A 23107-nucleotide genomic window follows, 5' to 3' on the forward strand; every position below is an offset into this window, starting at 1 on the left:
GGTAGTAAAAGATACTATTTAAACCCTGATGAGACCTAGTAGAAGCAGTTTACTGGTCTTGTAGACTTCTGGGTAGTAAAAGATACTATTTAAACCCTGATGAGACCTAGAAGAAGCAGTTTACTGGTCTTGTAGACTTCTGGGTAGTAAAAGATACTATTTAAACCCTGATGAGACCTAGAAGAAGCAGTTTACTGGTCTTGTAGACTTCTGGGTAGTAAATATACTATTTAAACCCTGATGAGACCTAGTAGAAGCAGTTTACTGGTCTTATAGACTTCTGGGTAGTAAAAGATACTATTTAAACCCTGATGAGAGCTAGTAGAAGCAGTTTACTAGTCTTGTAGACTTCTGGGTAGTAAAAGATACTATTTAAACCCTGATGACACCTAGTAGAAGCAGTTTACTAGTCTTGTAGACTTCTGGGTAGTAAAAGATACTATTTAAACCCTGATGAGACCTAGAAGAAGCAGTTTACTGGTCTTGTAGACTTCTGGGTAGTAAAAGATACTATTTAAACCCTGATGAGACCTAGTAGAAGCAGTTTACTGGTCTTATAGACTTCTGGGTAGTAAATATACTATTTAAACCCTGATGAGACCTAGGAGAAGAAGTTTACTGGTCTTATAGACTTCTGGGTAGTAAATATACTATTTAAACCCTGATGAGACCTAGAAGAAGCAGTTTACTGGTCTTGTAGACTTCTGGGTAGTAAAAGATACTATTTAAACCCTGATGAGAGCTAGTAGAAGCAGTTTACTAGTCTTGTAGACTTCTGGGTAGTAAAAGATACTATTTAAACCCTGATGAGACCTAGTAGAAGCAGTTTACTAGTCTTGTAGACTTCTGGGTAGTAAAAGATACCATTTAAACCCTGATGAGACCTAGTAGAAGCAGTTTACTGGTCTTATAGACTTCTGGGTAGTAAAAGATACTATTTAAACCCTGATGAGACCTAGTAGAAGCAGTTTACTGGTCTTATAGACTTCTGGGTAGTAAAAGATACTTTTTAAACCCTGATGAGACCTAGTAGAAGCGGTTTACTGGTCTTATAGACTTCTGGGTAGTAAAAGATACTATTTAAACCCTGATGAGACCTAGAAGAAGCAGTTTACTGGTCTTGTAGACTTCTGGGTAGTAAATATACTATTTAAACCCTGATGGGACCTAGTAGAAGCAGTTTACTAGTCTTGTAGACTTCTGGGTAGTAAATATACTATTTAAACCCTGATGAGACCTAGTAGAAGCGGTTTACTGGTCTTATAGACTTCTGGGTAGTAAATATACTATTTAAACCCTGATGAGACCTAGTAGAAGCAGTTTACTGGTCTTATAGACTTCTGGGTAGTAAAGATACTATTTAAACCCTGATGAGACCTAGTAGAAGCGGTTTACTGGTCTTATAGACTTCTGGGTAGTAAATATACTATTTAAACCCTGATGAGAGCTAGTAGAAGCAGTTTACTGGTCTTATAGACTTCTGGGTAGTAAAGATACTATTTAAACCCTGATGAGACCTAGTAGAAGCGGTTTACTGGTCTTATAGACTTCTGGGTAGTAAAGATACTATTTAAACCCTGATGAGACCTAGTAGAAGCAGTTTACTGGTTTCGTAGACTTCTTGTAACGCCGTGCGTTTGGACCCAATCGCAGAGAAGAGGCAGAGGCAGTTGCCAAGTAATAAGTCGCTTTACTGGACTCCGGAAAAAGTATAATAACCAAAAACCACTGACAAACAGGGCAGGCAAAAATGCAAACACAAATTAACACAAAATACCAAACACGGGAAACACTCTCTCACACAGAGGAGGCAGGCAAGGGTTCGGGAGACATGGGCATCCGCAGACCAACGCTAAGCTTTTCCAAGACTCGACAGCGGATGTCTGCATAGACTTCTGTGTAGTAAAAGATAATGTCATGAACAATATGGACCAATGTTTCCAAGAAGAAGGAGTGCTGATTAACATTTCTTCTGGGTCAAACATTATTTAAACCCTGATGAAACGTAGTATAAGCAGTTTACTGGTCTTGTAGATGTCTGGGTAGTAAAAGATACCACATGAGCTGGACTCTGCTCAGCTTTACTGTGTAGTGGTTATGGGGCTACATAATTCCCCTTATTGAGCTGGTAGGAACGTTGGTTTGCAGCTGCTGTTTTCTCGGTTCGGGTTTACAGTGACACACTTCCGCTGCGCGGGTTTTTTGTTGTTGTTGTAATGGTGGAAGGAATAAATGGTGCACGTTGTGTAGCCGAAAGAGAAAGTTGTCACGACTCCTGCTTGAGCTCCTCTACACTGGTGACCCCGACGTTTGTCTCTTGGTAGTTATCAGAGACAATCCTTCAAACGAACATGGTTGACGAAATCAACGCGGTTTCTCTCAAACTGCCAGAGTTCTGGGAGTCCTCGGCAACGACATGGTTCGCCCAGGCGGAAGTGCAGTTTGCTATCCGCAAGATAACGGATGACGCTACTAAATACTACTACGTGGTATCGGCGCTCGGGTGTTCGACTGCAACTAGAGTGGTGAGTCTCCTTACAAATCCTCCGGCGGCAGACAAATACAAGGGGCTCAAAGACCACCTCTTGAAGATTTTTGAACTGTCCGACGCCGAGAGGGCCCACCGCCTCTTTTCTCTGCAAGGCTTGGGTGACAGCAAGCCATCCGAGCTCATGGACAAAATGCTGAATCTGCTGGGACCGGCGCACACACCTGATTTCCTCTTTGTCCAACTGTTTCTGCGACAGCTGCCTGCTCAGGTGCGGGCCGCTTTGGCTAACACCAGCATTACCGATTGCTGCAAGCTAGCTGAAGAAGCTGACAAGTTCTTCCTGGCCAGCCAACAGCAGCACTGCGCGTCAGCGCTCACCCCTGCCCACCCCCACACGCCACCACCTGGTGACTCCATGGTGGTCGCCGCGGCAACCCCCGGTCGGCGACAGGAGCCCGGCCTGGGCTTTTACCATGCAAAGTTCGGGGCCAAGGCGAAAAAGTGCACCTCCCCGTGCAATTTCAGCTCGTCGGGAAACGCCAAGGCCGGCGCTCACTAGTGGCCATGGGCGTCGGCGTGGAGGACAACAGGCTACTTTTCCTGCGAGACTCCATCTCGGGGCGGCGTTTCCTATGCGACACTGGGGCGCAGAGGAGTGTCGTACCTGCATGGAGTGTGGACGCCCTGTCGGGCGCTCACGGCCCTCCCATGGGAGCTGCTAACGGCAGCTCTATCCGTACGTACGGCACGAGGCACATGACATGTGTTTTAACGGACAGCGGTTCAGCTGGGATGTTGTCACCGCCGACGTGGCATTTCCCCTCCTCGGTGCAGATTTCCTTTGTGCTCATGGGCCGCTGGTGGACGTCAGGAATCGACACCTGATTGACGCCGTCACCTTCGCTTCACACGCGTGTACACTCAGCAATACAGGCTCCGTCAGGCTGTCCAGCATGCTCTCCAACGAGGACGTGTTTCTCCATCTTCTCTCTGAGTTCCCTGACCTCACTCAGCCCACATTCTCGTCATCTACGATCAAACATGGGGTTGAGCACCACATCGTCACCACCGGCCCGCCGGTGCACGCCCGAGCTCGGCGCCTCGACCCGACCAAGCTCTCTGTCGCCAAGGCGGAGTTTGAGAACATGGAGCGCCTCGGCATCATCCGCCGCTCCAGCAGCCCGTGGGCTTCACCCCTCCACATAGCGCCTAAGCCTGGCGGTGGGTGGCGTCCATGTGGTGACTACCGTCGGCTCTATGACGCAACAACACCGGACCGCTACCCGGTCCCTCACATCCAAGATTTCTCCGCCCACCTGGCTGGGAAAGTGATCTTTTCCAAGGTGGACCTCGTCCGTGGATACCACCAGGTGCCCGTCCATCCCGCTGATGTCCCCAAAACGGCTGTGACAACACCGTTCGGACTGTTCGCGTTCCTGCGCATGCCGTTTGGGCTCAAGAACGCTGCGCAGTCCTTCCAACGCCTCATGGACTCAGTGTTGTGGGACCTGCCTTTCCTCTTTGTGTACCTGGATGACATCCTGGTCACTATCCGTGTCCGAGCACTTGTCCCACCTCAGAGCCCTTTTCGAGAGGCTCAGCCTGGATGGGTTGATAGTTAACCCGGCCAAGTGCCAGTTTGGTCTGAGCACCATCGACTTCCTGGGCCACTGGGTCACCAAGGACGGGGCGGCCCCCCTTCCATCTAAGGTGGAGGCCGTCGCAGACTTTCCACGCCCACACACGGCCCAGTCCCTCCGGGAGTTCATTGGCATGGTGTCCTTCTACCACCGGTTCATCCCCCGGGCTGCCGATCTCCTCCGCCCCCTATATGAGGCTCTGAAGGGCACAGCCCCCAAACACGCCGTGGACTGGTCTGCAGAGAGGGACACGGCTTTTAAGGCTGTGAAGGCCGCCCTGGCTGACGCGGCGATGCCGGCACACCCTGTGTCTGGAGCGCCCATCGCCATCACGACGGATTGCTTCGGACTACGCTGTCGGCGCGGTTTACGAGCAGTGGGTGAGTGGCGCGTGGCAGCCGCGTGCCTTCTTCAGCCGGCAGTTGAACCTGAGAGAGCGCAAATACAGCACCTTTGATCGTGAGCTGCTTGGCCTTCTCCTCGCTGTGAGGCACTTTCGTTTCCTACTGGAGGGCCGTCAGTTCACGGCTTTCGTCGATCACAAACCGCTGGTGTTCACGATGGCCAAGGTGGCAGAGCCGTGGTCAGCCCGCCAGCAGCGACAGTTGGCCTACATCTCAGAGTTTACCACCGACGTGAGGCATGTCGCTGGGAAGTCCAACCCGGTCGCTGACTGTCTCTCCCGGGCCATCGCTGGTGCCGCCCATTTGGGACTCGACTACAGCCAGATGGCGGCTGACCAGGCCGCCGACCCAGGAGTGCAGGCATGCAGGACCGCTGTCACAGGGCTGCAGTTGGAGGATGTGACTTTCGACGACGCCGGCGCCACGCTCCTGTGCGACGTCTCTACGGGTCAGCCCCGACCCGTCGTTCCGACTGCTTGGAGGCGGCGGGTCTTCGACGCGGTCCATGGGCTGTCTCCCCCTGGCAGAAAGCCTTCACAGAGGCTGGTGGCGGCAACGTTTGTCTGGCATGGACTCAAAAAGGATGTGAGGGACTGGGCTGACACCTGTGTGGAGTGCCAACGCTCCAAAGTGCTCCGGCACGTCAAAGCGCCCCTGATACCTTTGACGGTACCTGAGAGGAGGTTCGACCACGTGAATGTGGACCAGGTAGGCCCCCTACCCCCCTCCCGTGGTTTCACATACCTGCTCACCATGGTCGACAGGACCACGCGATGGCCAGAGGACGTCCCGCTTTCGTCCACGACAGCGCCTGAGGTTGCCCGAGCGTTCATCGGAACCTGGGTCGCCCGCTTTGGTACCCCATCTGACCTCTCCTCGGACAGAGGGCCGCAATTCACGTCAGCGCTCTGGGAGGAGATCGCCGCGGGTTTAGGGGTGAGGCTCCATCGCACCACAGCGTATCACCCTCAAGCTAATGGATTGGTCGAGAGGTTCCATCGCTCGATGAAGGCCGCATTGTGGGCTACCCTCAAGGACGACCGCTGGGTCGACAAACTGCCTTGGGTCATGCTTGGGCTCAGGACGGCCCCCGAGGAGGACCTCCAGTCCTCATCCGCCGAACTGGTCTACAGACAGCCACTTCGGGTCCCGGGGGATTTCCTTCCCACCGCCACAGCTCCCTGGTCCGCCTGCTGCCAACGGACTGCGCTGCAGGAGGAAGCCAGGGCTTTTGCACCGGTCCCCACGTCTCAGCATGGCGGCTCTCAGTCCTATGTCCCCACGGAGCTGCGGTCGGCGGAGTATGTTTTCATCCGTCACGACGCGCACCGCGGTCCCCTGCAGCCACCCTACGACGGCCCATTTCGGGTACGGGACACTGGAGATAAGCACTTTGTGGTGGAGGTTGGCAGCAGGCTGGAGCGGGTTTCTGTGGACCGCCTCAAGGCTGCTCACCTGGACTTAGACCGCCCTGTTGGTCTGGCCCTGCCCTCACGGCGGGGGCGCCCCCGGCCCTGCCCCCTCCCCCGGCGAGCCGCCCCCTGCTTCCCCAGCCCCTCCCTTTCCCCGGTCCAGCTGTGAGGACTCTGCTGCTTTGCCTGCGGTTAACCAGCCCCCAGCTCCTGTCCAGCGGAGCCGCTGGGGCAGAGAGATCCGCCCCCCTCGCCACACTGACTTTTCCTATTAAGGCGAATTCTGGGGGGACGTGTGTAGTGGTTATGGGGGTACATAATCCCCCTTATTGAGCTAGTAGGAACGTTGGTTTACAGCTGCTGTTTTCTCGATTCGGGTTTACAGTGACACACTTCCGCTGCGCGGGTTTTTGTTGTTGTTGTTATGGTGAAGGAATAAATGGTGCACGTTGTGTAGCCGAAAGAGGAAGTTGTCACAACTCCTGCTTGAACTCCTCTACAACTGTCTACTTTATTCATCCTTTATACACAACACATGAGCTGGACTCTGCTCAGCTTTAAGAAAATATCTCGTTATGTGAAACATTTTTCATTGAAAATACTTGAAAAGTGATTAACAAAACTCTTATTTTGAAGACAGACATCTGTCTAGGAATCAGTCTCATACATCAAGACCCGTCTGTATGTGCCCCCTGTCCACCCAGAAAACCAGTTCCTCACCATCACACCTTCAATCCAGCCCTAAAGAGTACCATTCTCATTTATAATCTGAGATCAGGAACCCAAAAGCTCATTCAGATGTGTCTGTCAAACTGGGAGAGATGGGGAGCAGACATGGAGACTGGGAGATGGTCTGTCAACCTGGAAAAGATGCTGAGCAGACCTGGAGACTGGGAGATGGTCTGTCAACCTGGGAGAGATGGGGGGCAGACATGGAGACTGGGAGATGGTCTGTCAAACTGGGAGAGATGGGGAGCAGACATGGTGACTGGGAGATGGTCTGTCAAACTGGGAGAGATGCTGAGCAGACCTGGAGACTGGGAGATGGTCTGTCAACCTGGGAGAGATGGGGGGCAGACATGGAGACTGGGAGATGGTCTGTCAAACTGGGAGAGATGCTGAGCAGACCTGGAGACTGGGAGATGGTCTGTCAACCTGGGAGAGATGGGGAGCAGACATGGTGACTGGGAGATGGTCTGTCAAACTGGGAGAGATGCTGAGCAGACCTGGAGACTGGGAGATGGTCTGTCAACCTGGGAGAGATGGGGAGCAGACATGGAGACTGGGAGATGATCTGTTAAACTGGGAGAGATGCTGAGCAGACCTGGAGACTGGGAGATGGTCTGTCAACCTGGGAGAGATGGGGGGCAGACATGGAGACTGGGAGATGGTCTGTCAAACTGGGAGAGATGGGGAGCAGACATGGAGACTGGGAGATGGTCTGTCAACCTGGGAGAGATGGGGAGCAGACATGGAGACTGGGAGATCGTCTGTCAACCTGGGAGAGATGGGGGGCAGACATGGAAGCTGGGAGATGGTCTGTCAACCCGGGAGAGATGGACAGCAGACATGGAGACTGGGAGAGATGGGGAGCAGACATGGAGACTGGGAGATGGTCTGTCAACCTGGGAGAGATGGGGGGCAGACATGGAAGCTGGGAGATCGTCTGTCAACCTGGGAGAGATGGGGGGCAGACATGGAAGCTGGGAGATGGTCTGTCAACCCGGGAGAGATGGACAGCAGACATGGAGACTGGGAGAGATGGGGAGCAGACATGGAGACTGGGAGAGATGGGGAGCAGACATGGAGACTGGGAGATGATACGGCATAAGCACCAAAAGGGCTTCTCCTCACTTTGACCTCACACCTGGTTTTTAAATGTCAGAGACTCATAGAAATCCTTCTAACATCAGATTCATCTCTATAACATCTGGGGTTTAAATTTTATTGTCTTGGTTTTGTTGAAATGTTGGGATTCGTTTTTTATGATTAATAGTTTTTTTTCACAATAACAAAAGATATATATATACACATACATACAAGTATTTCAATTGCAAATAACATTACATTACATTACATTACAGTCATTTAGCTGACGCTTTTATCCAAAGCTACTTACAGTAAGTGTATTTAACGTAGGAAGTCAGGAGAACTACTAGTCATCAGAGGTCATCAGTGCATCTAAACGAGCATCTAAGAGCAAAACCAGTGCTAAAGTAAAAGCACAAGAAAGAGATTTGTTTTTGAGTGAATACAATAAGTGCTAAGAAATGACATGGATATTAAATCAGAATGCGATAGAAACGAAACAAACACAACCGGACCAAAAATAAATAAAAGATAGGAGAGACATCCTGAAATAAGGAAAGAAAAAAACCCCACAAACAAACAAAAGAAGAAAAAACATGACTGTGATGCGTGGAGTGCTTAAAAGTTTACAGCATTGCTTGTCAACACCTCCAGCACTCTGAGCTGTCCACCAAACCCACTATACGAAGCCTAGATGGCGTCCAGCAGACTCTGTTTATAATGTTGTATTGGATCAGCCTTGTTCGCAGTTCACTTGACATTTTTTCCCCATTCCTAAGTATTCTTCCCCATTGTGCCTCTGAAAATGAAACCTTTAAATCAGTTTCCCCATGTCAATTTTAGGGTCAGTATATTGGAATCTGAGGCTGTATGGATCATAGAGTAGTAGACAGAAGCCTCATGACCACGTCCAAAGAACTTAAGGACCCTCTCTAGAGTGTCACCACTAGATGAGGCTATTGACGGTGAGCCGGAAATTTGTACCAGCAGGTGTCTTAACTGCAAATACTTCCGAAATTGAATGTGTGGTAAATCGAATTCCTGCCTAAGCGCCTCAAAGGATTTTAATGTTTCTCCCTGATACAGGTCGCCTAGGACTGTGATACCTTTCTGAAACCATGACTTCCAGAGGAAAGGTGATTTATCTATACAGAGCTTGGGATTTAGCCAGATCCCGGCGGACCGAAGAATAAAGGGATCAAATTTAAGGATCTGAGCTATTCTCTTCCAAACCCACTGAATATGGGACAAAATAGGATGTGACCGATACTGTGGGGCTAGTTTGGCTGTGATATAGTTCATGGGTGTAAGAGGAGTGCAAATGGTTCTCTCAAGATGGAGCCACAGGGGAGCTCTCTTCGGAGGCAAGGACCACTGTGCCATATGCCGAAGAATGAAAGTGTAATGGTAAAATAACAGGTTGGGCACTGCAAGGCCTCCTCTGTCCACTGGCCTCTGCAGTTTTCACAGGCTCATTCTTGGGCGTTTATTGTTCCATAAGAATTTATTACAAAGTTGATCAAATTGTTTAAAGTAGTGTAGTGGGATTCGAATCGGGAGAGCCTGCAGTAGGTAGTTGAATTTCAGAGCACTATTCATTTTAAGGATGTATGCCTTGCCCCACATAGAGAGATACAATGCAGACCAACGCTCTATATCAGCCCGTAGTTTGTCCAATAAGGGGTCAAAGTTTATTTTAATCAAGTCAGACAGTGGGGGGGGGGCGTTATTCAAAGGTAATTGATGTCTTTCTTAGGCCAAGCAAAAGTGCCTGACTGGAAGAGGTTTTTGGGGCAATATGGCGTAAGAGGGAGAGCCTCTGACTTTGTCCAGTTCACTTTATAACCTGAAATGGACGAGAACTTGTCAATAATTTTAAATAGGGAGGAAAGAGAGCGTTCAGGATCAGACATAAACAGAAGAATGTCATCTGCGCACAACATCAGTTTATGACATTTGTCACCAATTTGAATGCCTGGAAATGTAGGTTCTTTATGGATAACCACTGCTAATGTTTCTAGTGCAATGGCAAAGAGCAGAGGGGAGAGAGGGTCCCCCAGCTTGGTGCCTCTTCCAAGTTCAAATGAGGGAGAGATTATGCCGTTTGTGAGCACAGATGCCTTGGGATAGGTCTATATGAGACTAATCCAATCTAGGAACTTCTTGCTGAAACCAAAACATTCCAGGGTGGAGAGCAGATATTACCACTCCAACCTGTCGAATGCCTTTTCGGCATCCAGTGAGATGGCAGCCAGAGGAGAGGTGTTATCCTGAGTAGCCCACATAATATCTACAAATCTCCTAATGTTGTCTGTTGAGGAGCGGGAGCATATGAAACCGACCTGGTCAGGATGGATCAAAGAGGTTATAAGCCTGTCCAGCTGATTAGCTAAAATTTTAGATAGCATCTTACTGACACAGGAGGTCAAACTAATGGGTCTGAAATTTTTACAATCTAAAGGGTCCTTCCCTTCTTTCGGAATAAGGGTAACAATGGCCTCTGATAGGGAGGGAGGAAGTTTTCCCTTCTCTAGAGCTTCATTATCGGTGTCTAGAAGTAATGGTTCTAGTTCCTCGGCGTAAGCCTTATAGAACTCAGCCGTGTAGCCATCTAAACCTGGTGCTTTACTTGAGGGTAGGTGCTTGATAACATCAGTTATCTCTTCAATAGTAATGGGTGAATCAAGATGTTCAAGCTGGTCCTCTGACAACAATGGAAGATTGAGGGTTGACAGAAATGAAGTAATGTCATTTTTGTCCACCTCTGACTCAGAGGTGTAAAGTTTTAAATAAAAGTCTCTAAAAGCCACATGTATCTCCTTGGGGTCAGACAGAAGATGCCCATCTGTCCTCCTAATGGCTGGAATAGTGCTCATTGCTTCTTTCTGTTTAATTTATCTGGCGAGTAGTCTACCAGCCTTATCACCCTCCTCAAAATATTTCTGTCTGCCTGAAAGAGAGAGAATTCTACTCTCTTGAGTCATAATTGTATTAAACTCATACCTCAGTGCAGTTTTTTTTTAAGTTTGACTCTGCAGTTCTGGTCTGTTTTTCAGGCTCCTTAAGTTTTGCATAATTTTGCTTCTTCTTATATGAAGAGTGTTGAATGATGTGACCTCTCAAAAAGGCTTTCAGAGCCTCCCCAGGCTACTCCTGCTGATGGAGCTGTTGGTAAATTGGTTTCTATGTAAAGATTAATTTGTGATCTAAGTGATTCCCTTAAGGTCTCATCTAATAAAAGGCTGGAGTTTAATCTCCATCTAGTTGATTTAACTGGCATATTAAAGGACAGTACATGAAGAAATATTGGACTATGATGTCAAAGAATTATATTACCAATGTTGCTTGATACTATAGCGGGTATTAGCGACTGAGATACCAAAAAGAAATCTATCCTATACAATGAGCTATGGGGCGGAGAGAAGAATGTATAATCCCTTGATGATGGGTTTTGTAGCCGCCAATCATCTATGAAATGTTGGGATTCATAACAGTTTTAAGATGGCCATCTCCAAGAGTGTACTGTAATACTGCAGTATTAATACGCTTAACCAACATAGGAGCAAATCCTCTTCTTCATCTATAACCTGAAGTGAAAAACAATATGAATTAGTCACATTCTTTGTCTTAATGAACTCAACATTTAAAGGCTGTAAGGTCCAGTTTTCAAGTCTTCCTGGTGTTTTCGGGTCTTTCCCTGTCTGTTCAGATCTATCCAGAGTTGTTCAGGTCTCTCCAGAGGCCTATACGACGAAGCAAGTTCAACATACCCAGGATATCTTTTCGTTAGCTGGATTCACTAAGCCTAACAACTGCAATCACGTATAAGCTGCGTGATCAGCGGGAACAACTTCTCCTCGTTGCTGGCGGTCTGGACGGTTGCCACCGTCGGCGTCATCTGACCCTGCTCCTCCTGCCGCTGGCAGCAGAGGCACGCCAATGCCGCACCGGGGCTTTTGATTCTGCTGAGCGGCATTTGCTCGGCAACTGGCTCATCGGCCTGCAGGGGACGATCGACGGTGGCGGGAAGCTGCTCTCCGGTGAAGGTCCTCCTCGCCTCCAGGGAGCGATCGACAGTGGCAAGAAGCTGCTCTCCAGCACTGGTCTTCCTGAGTTCCAGGAAGCAATCGATGGTGGCGGGAAGCTGCTCTCCGGCACTAGTCTCCTGGTCTCCAGGGGGCGACTGGCGGCGGCAGGCAGCGTGCATTCTAAGGCATTAGTCCTGGGTTCTACGGGGTGGTGGAGCCGCAGTGCACTGGCGCCTTCAGGTTGGGCCGGAAAACCTCTGGTCTCTGCCGGGCGTCGTCTCTTACCACACCTGGTTTTCCAAGCGCCAAAGGATCTACTTGATGTCCCACTCCACTTTCTGGATATCCCCCTCCTTTCATTCGCTCAATCCCACTTATGACACCAATGTGGCGAGCCGGCGTGGAAGAATGGAGAGGTAAAAATCTCTTGTTTGCAACTCTCGTGTTCAATACACATCATGACCCCGAGAGCGCTATTTAATTAGATCACCCCGTCAGAAACCAACGGAACGGACGGGATAAGACAGGCGAGAGCCAAAGATGCATTTTAGAATGGCAGCTCCTGCGTCCCATACACCGTACGATCCCAGGAGTGCTCCTTTATTCTGCCCCATCCCAATGGTTGCAGAACAATGGCTTCCCAAAACAACGTCATCGCTGAACTCACAAACTTTAATCATTGTCCTACAGTCAGTCAGTCAGTCAACCCGGTCTTCTACCCAGTCCGAGTCAAACATCCAAACAACAACAATCAAAACATGAACACATCATTTAAACATAAATCAATCAACAATTTAAACAAACATTAACAGTCCCACGAGTCATTGCGTTCCCCCAGCGCGGAGCCGCTGACAGTCGGAACAACCGCTTCCCCTGGTCACTACAATATTATTGTATGTGTGCATTTTAACTTCTGGAGCGATTCTGAATTGCTGGTTCGTCTAGAATAGAGTAAGTATCATCTTTCTTGCTTAACAAGTTGCTACTAGTCTTATTCCAGTCCTATTCCAGCAGCTCCAGTATTAGTCCTTTTCGCTATACATCTGCTGCTGGTCCCTAGTGAGATCTTATTCTAGCTGTAGCTGTCTTATTCTGTTTACTTACTTGTCTTTTTTACTAATTCTAGCTGTACCTGTTTTTTCACATAGTGTGTCCTTAAATATTACTTGTTGCCTAGCTGTTTTGACTTAGTTATCCTTTTATCTTATAAATATATTCCTTGGTAACTTGCTGTTTGCAGTTTTAATACTGTGACGTGGTTAAATAATGGACTTCTTAGCCAACCTTTCTGAGTTAATAAGCAAGCTTTTAATGACCGCAAGTCAAAACAGACACAAGTTTGTATTGGTCTTAGCTTAATCCTTTTCTTGGCCACCGAAGCGACCCTATCTATTTGCCTACTCTTTACCCTCATGGTGGGAAATAGCATGTTGTCTAATACAACTTCTCTCATAACGTCCCCATTACCTTCCACCACATCACCGCTATCTGTAACAGACATGTCCGTTTTTAACATGTTCAATACCCCACAACATAACCAAAACATCGACACCACAGTTGCATTGTAGGTAATATGCGAATGAACCCAGAGCAGAAACACTCTAGTAGAATTCGCCACAATACCATTGTGTGAAGTTTGATAGAGTTTTACATAAGTGACCAGTTTCTGGGCAATGGGCCTATTTTCAGTGTACGTCTTTGGCCAGTTGGGTGTTAAGTGGCCAGGGTGTGGCCAGAACATCACAGGGATTTATAAGTCTGGCCTGAATCAGTTTCAATCCAGTGTGCATTTTAACTTCTGGAACGATTCTGAATTGCTGGTTCGTCTAGAATAGAGTAAGTATCATCGTTCTTGCTTAACAAGTTGCTATTAGTCTTATTTCAGCTGCTTGAGTATTAGTCCTTTTCTCTATACATCTGCTGCTGGTCCCTAGTGGGATCTTATTGAGCTGTAACTGTCTTATTCTATTTACTTAATTGTCTTATTTACTTATTCTAGCTGTACCTGTTTTTTCACATAGTGTGTCCTTAATTATTTCTTGTTGCCTAGCTGTTTTGACTTACTTATCCTTTTAGCTTATAAATATATTCCTTGGTAACTTGCTGTTTGCAGTTTTAATAATATTGTGTGAGGTTTGATAGAGTTTTACATAAGTGTCCAGTTTCTGGGCAATAAGCCTATTTTTAGTGTACCTCTTTGGCCAATTGGGTGTTAAGTGGCCAGAGTGTGGCCTGCACTCATGGCAATCAGTGTTCTTTAAATCACTGCTGCTACTCGGGAGCATCAGCTTCCAAGCGTCAGGCAAACAAGCCTAGGTTGAACGAAGGCTAGAATGAACAAAGGCAAGCGCGACTTTTTCAAGCCAAGACTTCGTCAAGCAAGGACTGCTCTTTTTAGATCCGGTCATTCATCTGTATTTTGTGTATCTAGTATAGACTATGTGTTTCCTTCGCATTCCTGTCCTTTCCTCTTCCCAGGGCTGACATAGACGTTGGGTCACTCCTAGGTGCTGTGACCCTACCAATCTCATCTATCCCACTCTCTTCACTAACGTTGAGCAAGTGGTGACGGAAGGGCTCTGGAATTGCCAGTCTGCAGTGCCGAAAGCTGAGTTTATCTCAGGCTACACATCCTTGCTCTCCCTCAACTTTCTTGCTCTAACTGAGACCTGGATCATGCCAGAAAACACTACCACACCCGCAGCTCTGTCTGATGTGTACTCTTTTTCTCACACTTCCAGAGCTGGGAGGCGGGGTGGTGGTACTGGCCTGCTAATCTTCCTGAAATGGAAAGACTCTCTTGTTTCCATTCCACAGTTTTCTCCACCCTCTTTTGAATTTCATGCTGTTACTGTCTCTTATCCAGTCAAACTCACCATCATGGTTGTGTACCGTCCAGCAGGCCCCCTTGGTGAGTTTCTGGAGGAGCTTGACACACTTGTCTCGCACTCCCGTCTTGATGACTCTGCACTTATCCTTCTCGGTGACTTCAACATCCACATTGACAAGCTAGATCCTCTTCTCTCTTTCCTCTCCTCCTACCCACAAGCCCGGTAACCAGCTGGACGTTATCTTTACTAGACACTGTGCTATTTCCAATCTCTCTGTTACTCCCCTCCAGCTCTCTGACCACTATTTCATGTCTTACTCTCTCTCCCTCTCTTCACCCCCCTCAGCTCCTTCCCCTACCCACACGGTTTCCACCCGTAGACACCTCCGCTCTCTCTCTGCCACTGAACTGTCTTCCTCTGTTACCTCTATCCTCCCTACACCTGAATCTTTCTCTCTCCTACCCCCTGACACTGCTACTGATCTTCTTCTCTCTACCCTCTCCTCTTCTCTGGACAATCTGTCCCCTCACCTCCAGGCCTGCACACCCAGCTCCACCTGCCCCTTGGCTGACCGACTCAGTACATACTGACAGACGGAGCCTGAGAGTGGCAGAGCGCAAATGGAGAAAAGGCAAACTCCCGGAGGACCTTCTCAACTTCCAATCTCTTCTTTCCACTTTCTCCTCCGTTTCTGCTGCTAAGGCTGCCTTCTATCGCTCTAAAATCCTATCCTCTGCCTCTAATCCGAAGAAACTCTTTGAAACCTTCTCTACACTTCTTCAACCCCCACCTCCTCCTCCTACTTCGTCCCTTCTCCCTGATGACTTCGTCAACTTCTTTGACAAGAAGGTAAACAACATCAGATCCTCCTTTTCTCGCCATCCCATTAGTGCTCCTTGCACTAGCCCACCCTCTGCACTCTCCCTCACCTCTCCACGTCCCAACCTATCCCACCTCGCTCCCCTCTCCCCCGACGAGGTTCTCAACCTCATCACATCCAGTCGCCCCACCACATGCTCCCTTGACCCGGTCCCCTCCCCTCCTCTTCAGTCTATAGCACTTGAACTCCTTCCCTATCTAACCCACCTCATCAACACCTCCCTCCAGGCAGGATGCTTTCCATCTGCCTTCAAGACTGCTAGAGTCACACCCCTTCTCAAGAAACCATCACTTAACCCCTCTGATGTCAAAAACTACAGACCAGTTTCCCTTCTACCCTTGCTATCCAAAACTTTCGAACATGCTGTCTTTAACCAACTTTCTTTGTACCTCCACCAGAACAATCTCCTGGACCCCAACCAGTCTGGGTTCAGGGTGGGTCACTCGACAGAGACGGCCCTTCTTGCAGTGACAGAATCGCTGCACTCTGCGAGAGCAAACTCTCTCTCCTCTGTCCTGATACTCTTGGACCTGACAGCTGCGTTCGACACAGTGAACCACCAGATCCTTCTCTCTACCCTCGAGGGGCTGGGTGTCACAGGCTCTGCACTCTCAATGTTTGCATCCTACCTGACGGGTCGCTCCTACCAGGTGACATGGAGGGGATCTGTGTCGGAGCCTCACATACTGACTACAGGCGTTCCACGGGGTTCGGTTCTGGGTCCTCTCCTTTTCTCCCTGTACACGACTTCCCTGGGTTCTATTATTCGCTCACATGGCTTCTCTTACCATTGTTATGCCGATGACACCCAGCTGATCTTGTCCTTTCCGCCCTCTGACACACAAGTAGAGACACGCATTGCTGCGTGCTTGACTGACATCTCGGAGTGGATGGCGACACATCACCTGAAGCTCAATCTGGACAAGACAGAGCTGATGTTCCTCCCGGGGAAAGGTTGCCGGCACCGAGACCTGACCATCACCATTGACAACACTGTGGTGATGCCAACTCGGACTGTGAGGAATCTGGGTGTGATCCTGGATAACCAACTGTCGTTTGCTGAAAACGTTGCATCGGTTGCTCGCTCCTGCAGATTTCTCCTCTATAATATCAGGAGGATTCGCCCATTCCTCACCGACGAGATGGCACAGGTGCTCATCCAGGCTCTGGTCATCTCCCGGCTGGACTACGGCAACTCCCTCCTTGCTGGCGCCCCGGCGTCGGCCATCAGACCTCTGGAGCTTGTTCAGAAAGCTGCAGCTCGTCTGGCGTTCAACCGCCCTAAGTTCTCCCACACAACTCCCCTTCTCATGTCCCTACACTGGCTCCCAGTAGCTGCTCACATCCAGTTTAAGACTCTGGTGCTAGCCTACAGGGCAGTGAAAGGAACAGCTCCTTCCTATCTCCAGGTCATGGTCAAGTCTTACACCCCCGTCCGACCACTTGGCTCTGCTGCCTCGGGACGCCTGGTTGCCCCGTCGCTCAGAGGCCCCTGCTTCCGATCGACCCGGTCATGGCTCTGTTCTGTCCTGGCCCCACAGTGGTGGAATGAACTCCCCACTGATGTCAGGACAGCGGAGTCGCTGCCCATCTTTCAGCGCAGGTTGAAAACTCAGCTCTTCAAGAACTACTACCCTGTTACTTGCTCTTACCACTTATTGTATTCACTCATTTAAAAAAAAACTCTCTTGCGCTTTTACTTTAGCACTGGTTTTGCTCTTAGATCCTTTTTTAGATGCGCTTATGACCTCTGATGACTAGTAGTTCTCCTGATTTCCTACATTAAATGCACTTATTGTAAGTTGCTTTGGATAAAAGCGTCGGCTAAATTACTGTAATGTAATGTAATTATTAGATTGGCACAGCAGTCTATAGACGAGGTTTCCCGCCCTTACCTAGGGCGCCGGGGTGGGTGCATTGTTTTTCCGGTCTAAACATCCATAGCCGGATATAAACATGCGAGCCTAGTCTGCGATATCTTTAACAACATTAAACATTAAAAATGGACATTAGAAATCAAAAAATGGTTCAGGGCGACATTGTGCGGTGCATGGCTGTACTGCTACACGGAAACGCCTGAATGAGGGGTTAGATAGCGAGTGTGTTGCCCATCGACCTGCCACAAAACGGCAATGTCCCTGCATTCCATTGTTTTCCTTCCACAGAAAAGCAACAGCAGATTTCGAATCACGGATGTGTTTGAAGGCTTTGAATTTGAAGAAACCACCGAAAAACGTCTTTGTTTGTACCCATCACTTCATTGCCAAAAAGCCAACCAAAGAGAACCCTTTCCCTGAACTGTGGTAACTAGGTAGCTACTTGTTACACAGGAAAAGAAAAGCATAGGGTGGCCCGAATGCGGAAATGGACCGGAAGTTCCGCGGAAACTTGTTTATTAAGTATTGTAGCGCTGGGACGCGCGCGCGCGCGCTCACACACACACACACACACACACACACACACACACACACACACACACACACACACACACACACACACACACGGGCACTACTACGGGGTTTCCAAGGGTGGGTTGTTCATTGGGTGGGGGAAATGCCAGTCTATTTGTTCCGGGGTTCTGATTGGGGGAGAGATATCTCTTTAGGGGTAATTGACTGTTTAGCATGGGGGGGAGGGGCTTTTAGGGGAATATTTGACAGGTAAATCGTTTTGGTCACGTTTCAGACCACCGCATGGACTGCTGCTTGAGTCTGCGTCAGAGTCCCAGGGGAGCTAGCAGGTTCTAGGTAGGAGCCTTAAATTCGAGAGCGTTTTCATCACGTTAGATCAGGAACAGCCAGCCGATGCTGTTTTCTTACTTTGAGAGCTTCTCTCTCAACCCCGGGAGGTTTAGTTGAATTCTGTTTGGAAATAAAGTTGTGCGGTTATTCTGCTGACGAACTGAAATCCTCGTCTCCGTCTCCGTTTGTCACCGGCACGCAATGCTACAATGTTATGGTTAATGTGCATTATGACCACTGAGTTGATACATTACAGATTGACCGGTAATTCTGCATAATGATCACTTTCCCAAATAAACCTTAACTTCATCTCATCCCATCTCATCCTCAGCCGCTTCTCCGGGGTCAGGTCGCGGTGGCAAGCTAAGTAGGGTACTCCATACGTTCCTCTCCCTAGCAACACCCTACAGCTCCTCCTGGGGGATCCCAAGGCATTCCTAGGCCAGATTGGACATGTAGTCCCTCCAGCGAGTTCTGTGTCTACTCCGGGGTCTCCTACCAGTTGAATGTGCCTGGAAAACCTCCAAAGGAAGGTGCCCAGGAGGCGTCCTAATCAGATGCCCGAACCACCTCAAATGACTCCTTTCGATGCGAAGGAGCAGCAGCTCTACTCCGAGCTCCCCCCGGATGCCCGAGCTCCTCACCCTGTCTATCTGAGCCCAGACACCTTACGGAGGAAACTCATTTCAGCCGCTTGTATCCGCAATCTCACCCTTTCGGTCACTACCCAAAGCTCATGACCATAGGTGAGGATTGGAACAAAGAATGACTGGTAAATTGAGAGCTTTGCCTTCCGGCTCAGCTCCCTCTTCACCAAAACGGTCCGGTACAACATCCGCATTACTGCCGATGCTGCACCAATCCGCCTGTCAATTTCCTGCTCCATCCTACCCTCACTCGTGAACAAGACCCCGAGATACTTGAACTCCTTCACTTGAGGCAACAATTAATCCCCAATCCGGAGGGAGCAATTCAACATTTTATGTTAGAGAACCATTGCCTCAGACTTGGAGGTACTGATCGAATCTCATCGTGGCCATTTCACACTCAGCTGCAAACCGCCCCAGTGCGCGCTGGAGGTCACGTTCTGATAAAGCCAACAAAACCACATCATCTGAGAAGAGTAGAGGTGCAATTCTGAGGTTCCCAAAACGGACACACTCTTGACCTTGGCTGCGCCATGAGATTCTGTCCATGAATATCACAAACAGAATCAGAGTCAAGGGACAACCTTGGCGGAGTCTGGCACCCACCGAAAATGTTTGACTTTGTGCCGAGAATACGGACACAGCTCTCGCTTTGGTTATACAAGGACCGGATGGCTTGTAGTAACTGCCCCGGTACCCCATAATCCCTCAGTACCCCCCACAGAGTGCCCCAGGGTACACGGCTGTAAGCCTTCTCCAAGTCCACAAAACACATGTAGACTGGCTGGTCAAACTCCCATGCCTCCCTCAGCACTTCCGCAAGGAAGGAAGTAAGAAACCTTAACTTATGTATACAAAACAGGTGCAGTGGAGGCCAGAATAAAATCAGTTAGCACTGCAAGCTATTAGATTTTAAATAACTTACCAAATTAGGCTCTGGTGTAGGTCTTCCTTTGCCAATTAACTCCAACTTTTGATTAAAAGTTGACCTTGAAAACTGTACGGATAACAATTTCACAACAGTGTCCTCCTCACTAGTGGTAACGTTATTCGTGGGTTCCGTGAACCAACAGGCTAACTAGCTAGCTAGTTTATCCGCATTTTGTTCTTTCTGCTAGCCTGTGATCTGTATTCCCCGCAATGGGCCGAACTTGTCAAGTTAGAGATAACAAAGCCCGCCCATTTAGAAGGAAGATATGATTAGTCAATTTTACTGTCATTTGAAATTACTCTCATTGAATTACTATTGCTTGGAGCTCTGTTAAATTATAGCTGGACCACCAATCACAGAGCTGAAAGCATAGCACTTTCTACCCAGCAACTGCAGAGGTAGCAAAATTCAGTTAGGGAGACAAAGGAGCTTCTTTCATTTAACCCTTCACATTCCAACACAAAATGAATAGGCTGGTTTGAAAGATTTATTTTTTCAAACTTTTTTTTTTAGATGTTGATTGTCAAATTATGACATCATAAAATAAAATTAAGACTGATGACTTGTTAAATATTATTTTTCAAAATATCTTAGGAGGGCCCTCGTGACGGTTCCCGTCTGTTCAGATCTATTCAGGTCTGGCCGGGTCTCCCGACAAACAATTGGGAGTGAGATGGAGGAGGCTCAAGGTTAACAGTGTAGTTGACTGAATTAGTATGGATTGATTTAAATGATAGCTAATGATAAATAAAACACAAAACAGGAGTGAAATCTCTCTCTCTGTCTGTCTCTCTCTCAGTGGTGCATGAGATGAATGGGGAAAATGAAGTCCATCAGCTCAGCTCATCTGAGGTTGAAGAGCTCCTCCACAAAGCTGATGAAGTGTCCATGTTGTCCCAGACTGTCTCTGACTCTGCCGTCCCCATCCTACTCCCGCTGGATGTCCCCCACCAGCCCAGGGTGGAGATCACAGGCCTAGAGGCCAAACCCAGCAGCACCAGCCGGCCCAGCAAGGAGCCAGTGTTTGCGGAGGCCAGCAGTGAGAAGCCGGTGACCATGGTGTTTATGGGCTACCAGAGTGTGGAGGATGAGGAGGAGACGCAGAAGGTTTTGGGGTTGGAGGGCACGGTGAAGGCCGAGCTGGTGCTCATTCAGGATGGAGATGGGAGACCATCCCCCGGCGGGAACTCTACCCCCACCATCAGTCCTGAAGGGGGCGTCCACGGTGCGGAGGCACAGACAGCACCTCCTAATGGCAGCACTACCACCACCCAGCCCACCTCCAAACCACAGGAACCTGTGGGGAGGAAGGAGGAGAAGGCAGGAGAGCCAGAAGGAGACACTGGGGAGGTCAACAGCAAGGAAAAGCAACCATGCAAGTGCTGCAGTATCATGTGACCAGAACCGTATCATGTGCCCAGAACTGCATCATGTGACCAGAACTGCAAAGCCTAAAACATCCTTTCCCTTCCCCATCTCCATCTCCTCCTGCTCTTTTCCTCTCACTTCTCATCCGTCTTGTACATTTCATTAACATCTTTTCTATTTCCTTTGGTTTTATTTTTGTATTACAATATTTCATTTTCTCCACTTTTTTGAGACATAGACAAGAGCTACCAAAGGTTCTTCTCAGTATCAAACACATTTCAGAAGGTGAAAGAGTTGAAAGAGGGAGACTGAGAAGAAGAGAAGAATTTCAAGAGACCGATGATTGAGTTATAACAGTTACCAGGCGTAAGCCCACGCAGCCCTGACATTCCTTCTCTACCCATCTATAGCAGAAGCTGCCAGTTCTAGAGACATTATTTATTTGATTCAGTAGCTTTCATTGTGAACAGGCCCCCTTGAGGAAGACGTCGTGCACGCATGCTAAAGTGAGAGCTGGCTCCTGGTTCCTTTAGTGCTTTACAGCCAGAGTGGAAAACCTAAAGAACAAAAGCTCCATCTAGACGCTAACACTGGAATATTTATGACTGGAAATGTTGTGAGAGAATTCTCTTTTTTGTTTTACAAAACGGAAAATAAAACCTTTAGAAGTTTAGAGACAGACTGGGCAAAACAATTCTGTCGGAAAACGTGCAAATGTGTTGAAAAGTGTGTTGAATGGTCAGCAGATGACATTCATAATACAAGGCGCGTGTGCGTGTGATGGTGGTACACGTCCTGATGCTTAAGGTGCAGCAGCACAACACGCATGTCCTGCTGCGACGTTCTGGACCGTCAGCAGCGAGCTCGGCAGAGGAGCATCTGCTGTCTGACGGCGTCCATCTCTCTCATGAGGGCGCCTTCACACTTACTTCCTTTGGTTCAGACTTTTGGACTTTTCAGATAGATCCGAACCAAAGTGACCGGTCCGGACCAAACAGAGGCGCTCTCAGTCCGGATCAACTGAACCATGGTTCGGTTCGTTTCTAGTGGGCAAACATTTTTGGATGATTCGGACTTTCTGACCGATTACAGGAAGTTCCGGCAGAGTATCGTCAGAACCGGAACAAAGAAAAATTAGCCGCGAAGCACGCGGGCAGAAGAGACCCCGTTTTTAACTAAAATGTGGTCCGACGACATTATGAAAATCCAAACGGGGAAAACTCCCAAATAAAGTCAGTTTTCGCACAACCAGAACTTCCTTTGGCGAATTCCAACTCGACTCGAGTGTTGCGCCTGCAGTTGCAGCTGCCGGTAGAAACGCCATCACAGCATGATGGTAGTGGCAACGACACGAATCTGCTCGTTTCTCTTCTGCGTTAATTAATTAGTTAACTAATTATTTAATTAACTCACACGCCGGGAGAAGCGGCCCGCCGAACCCGCGGCATACGACGTCAGACGCACGCCTGTCTAACAGCCATTCAACGCCAAGTGTAGGGAGACGCAAACCACGTGGGTGATGACGACGGCACGTAGGTAGGTCACGTAAAATTCTTCTCTGCAGCCCCACCGGGAGAGTGGGGTAGTTGGCCGAGGACAAGTGGGGGAAAAGCCGGGGGGGGGGGACCGTAACCGGATCAAATGTGTACAAAGTAACGCTAGTTCGGACTTCCAGGTGTGAAAAGGTCCTGACAGGAAGACTGCTGGTTCAAACAGGCTGGACACACTCAGGCCAGGAGTCTTTTCAATGCAGTCATCACACACACACACACACACACACACACACACACACACACACACACACACACACACACACACACACACACACACACACACGAGAGAGAGAGAGAGAGAACGCTGAAAACCCTTTAATCCATACATGGTTTTAAAACGTGACTGTTAAAGTGATTTGCAGCATTGTCTAG

The 23107-nt window shown here is 48.7% G+C and overlaps 1 protein-coding gene across 1 annotated transcript in view; it reads left to right on the top strand.

Moving 5' to 3' along the window:
• Positions 1–21212, top strand: part of palm1a (paralemmin 1a) — a 104940-nt gene extending 83728 nt beyond the window's left edge. Inside the window, exon 10 of the mRNA XM_056276944.1 lies at positions 20614–21212. Coding sequence (XP_056132919.1) covers positions 20614–21212 — 599 coding nt within the window. The remainder of the gene's footprint in view (positions 1–20613) is intronic.
• Positions 21213–23107: the final 1895 nt, after the last annotated feature.

This window comes from Lampris incognitus, chromosome 3, assembly GCF_029633865.1.
Source record: "Lampris incognitus isolate fLamInc1 chromosome 3, fLamInc1.hap2, whole genome shotgun sequence".
NCBI lineage: Eukaryota > Metazoa > Chordata > Actinopteri > Lampriformes > Lampridae > Lampris > Lampris incognitus.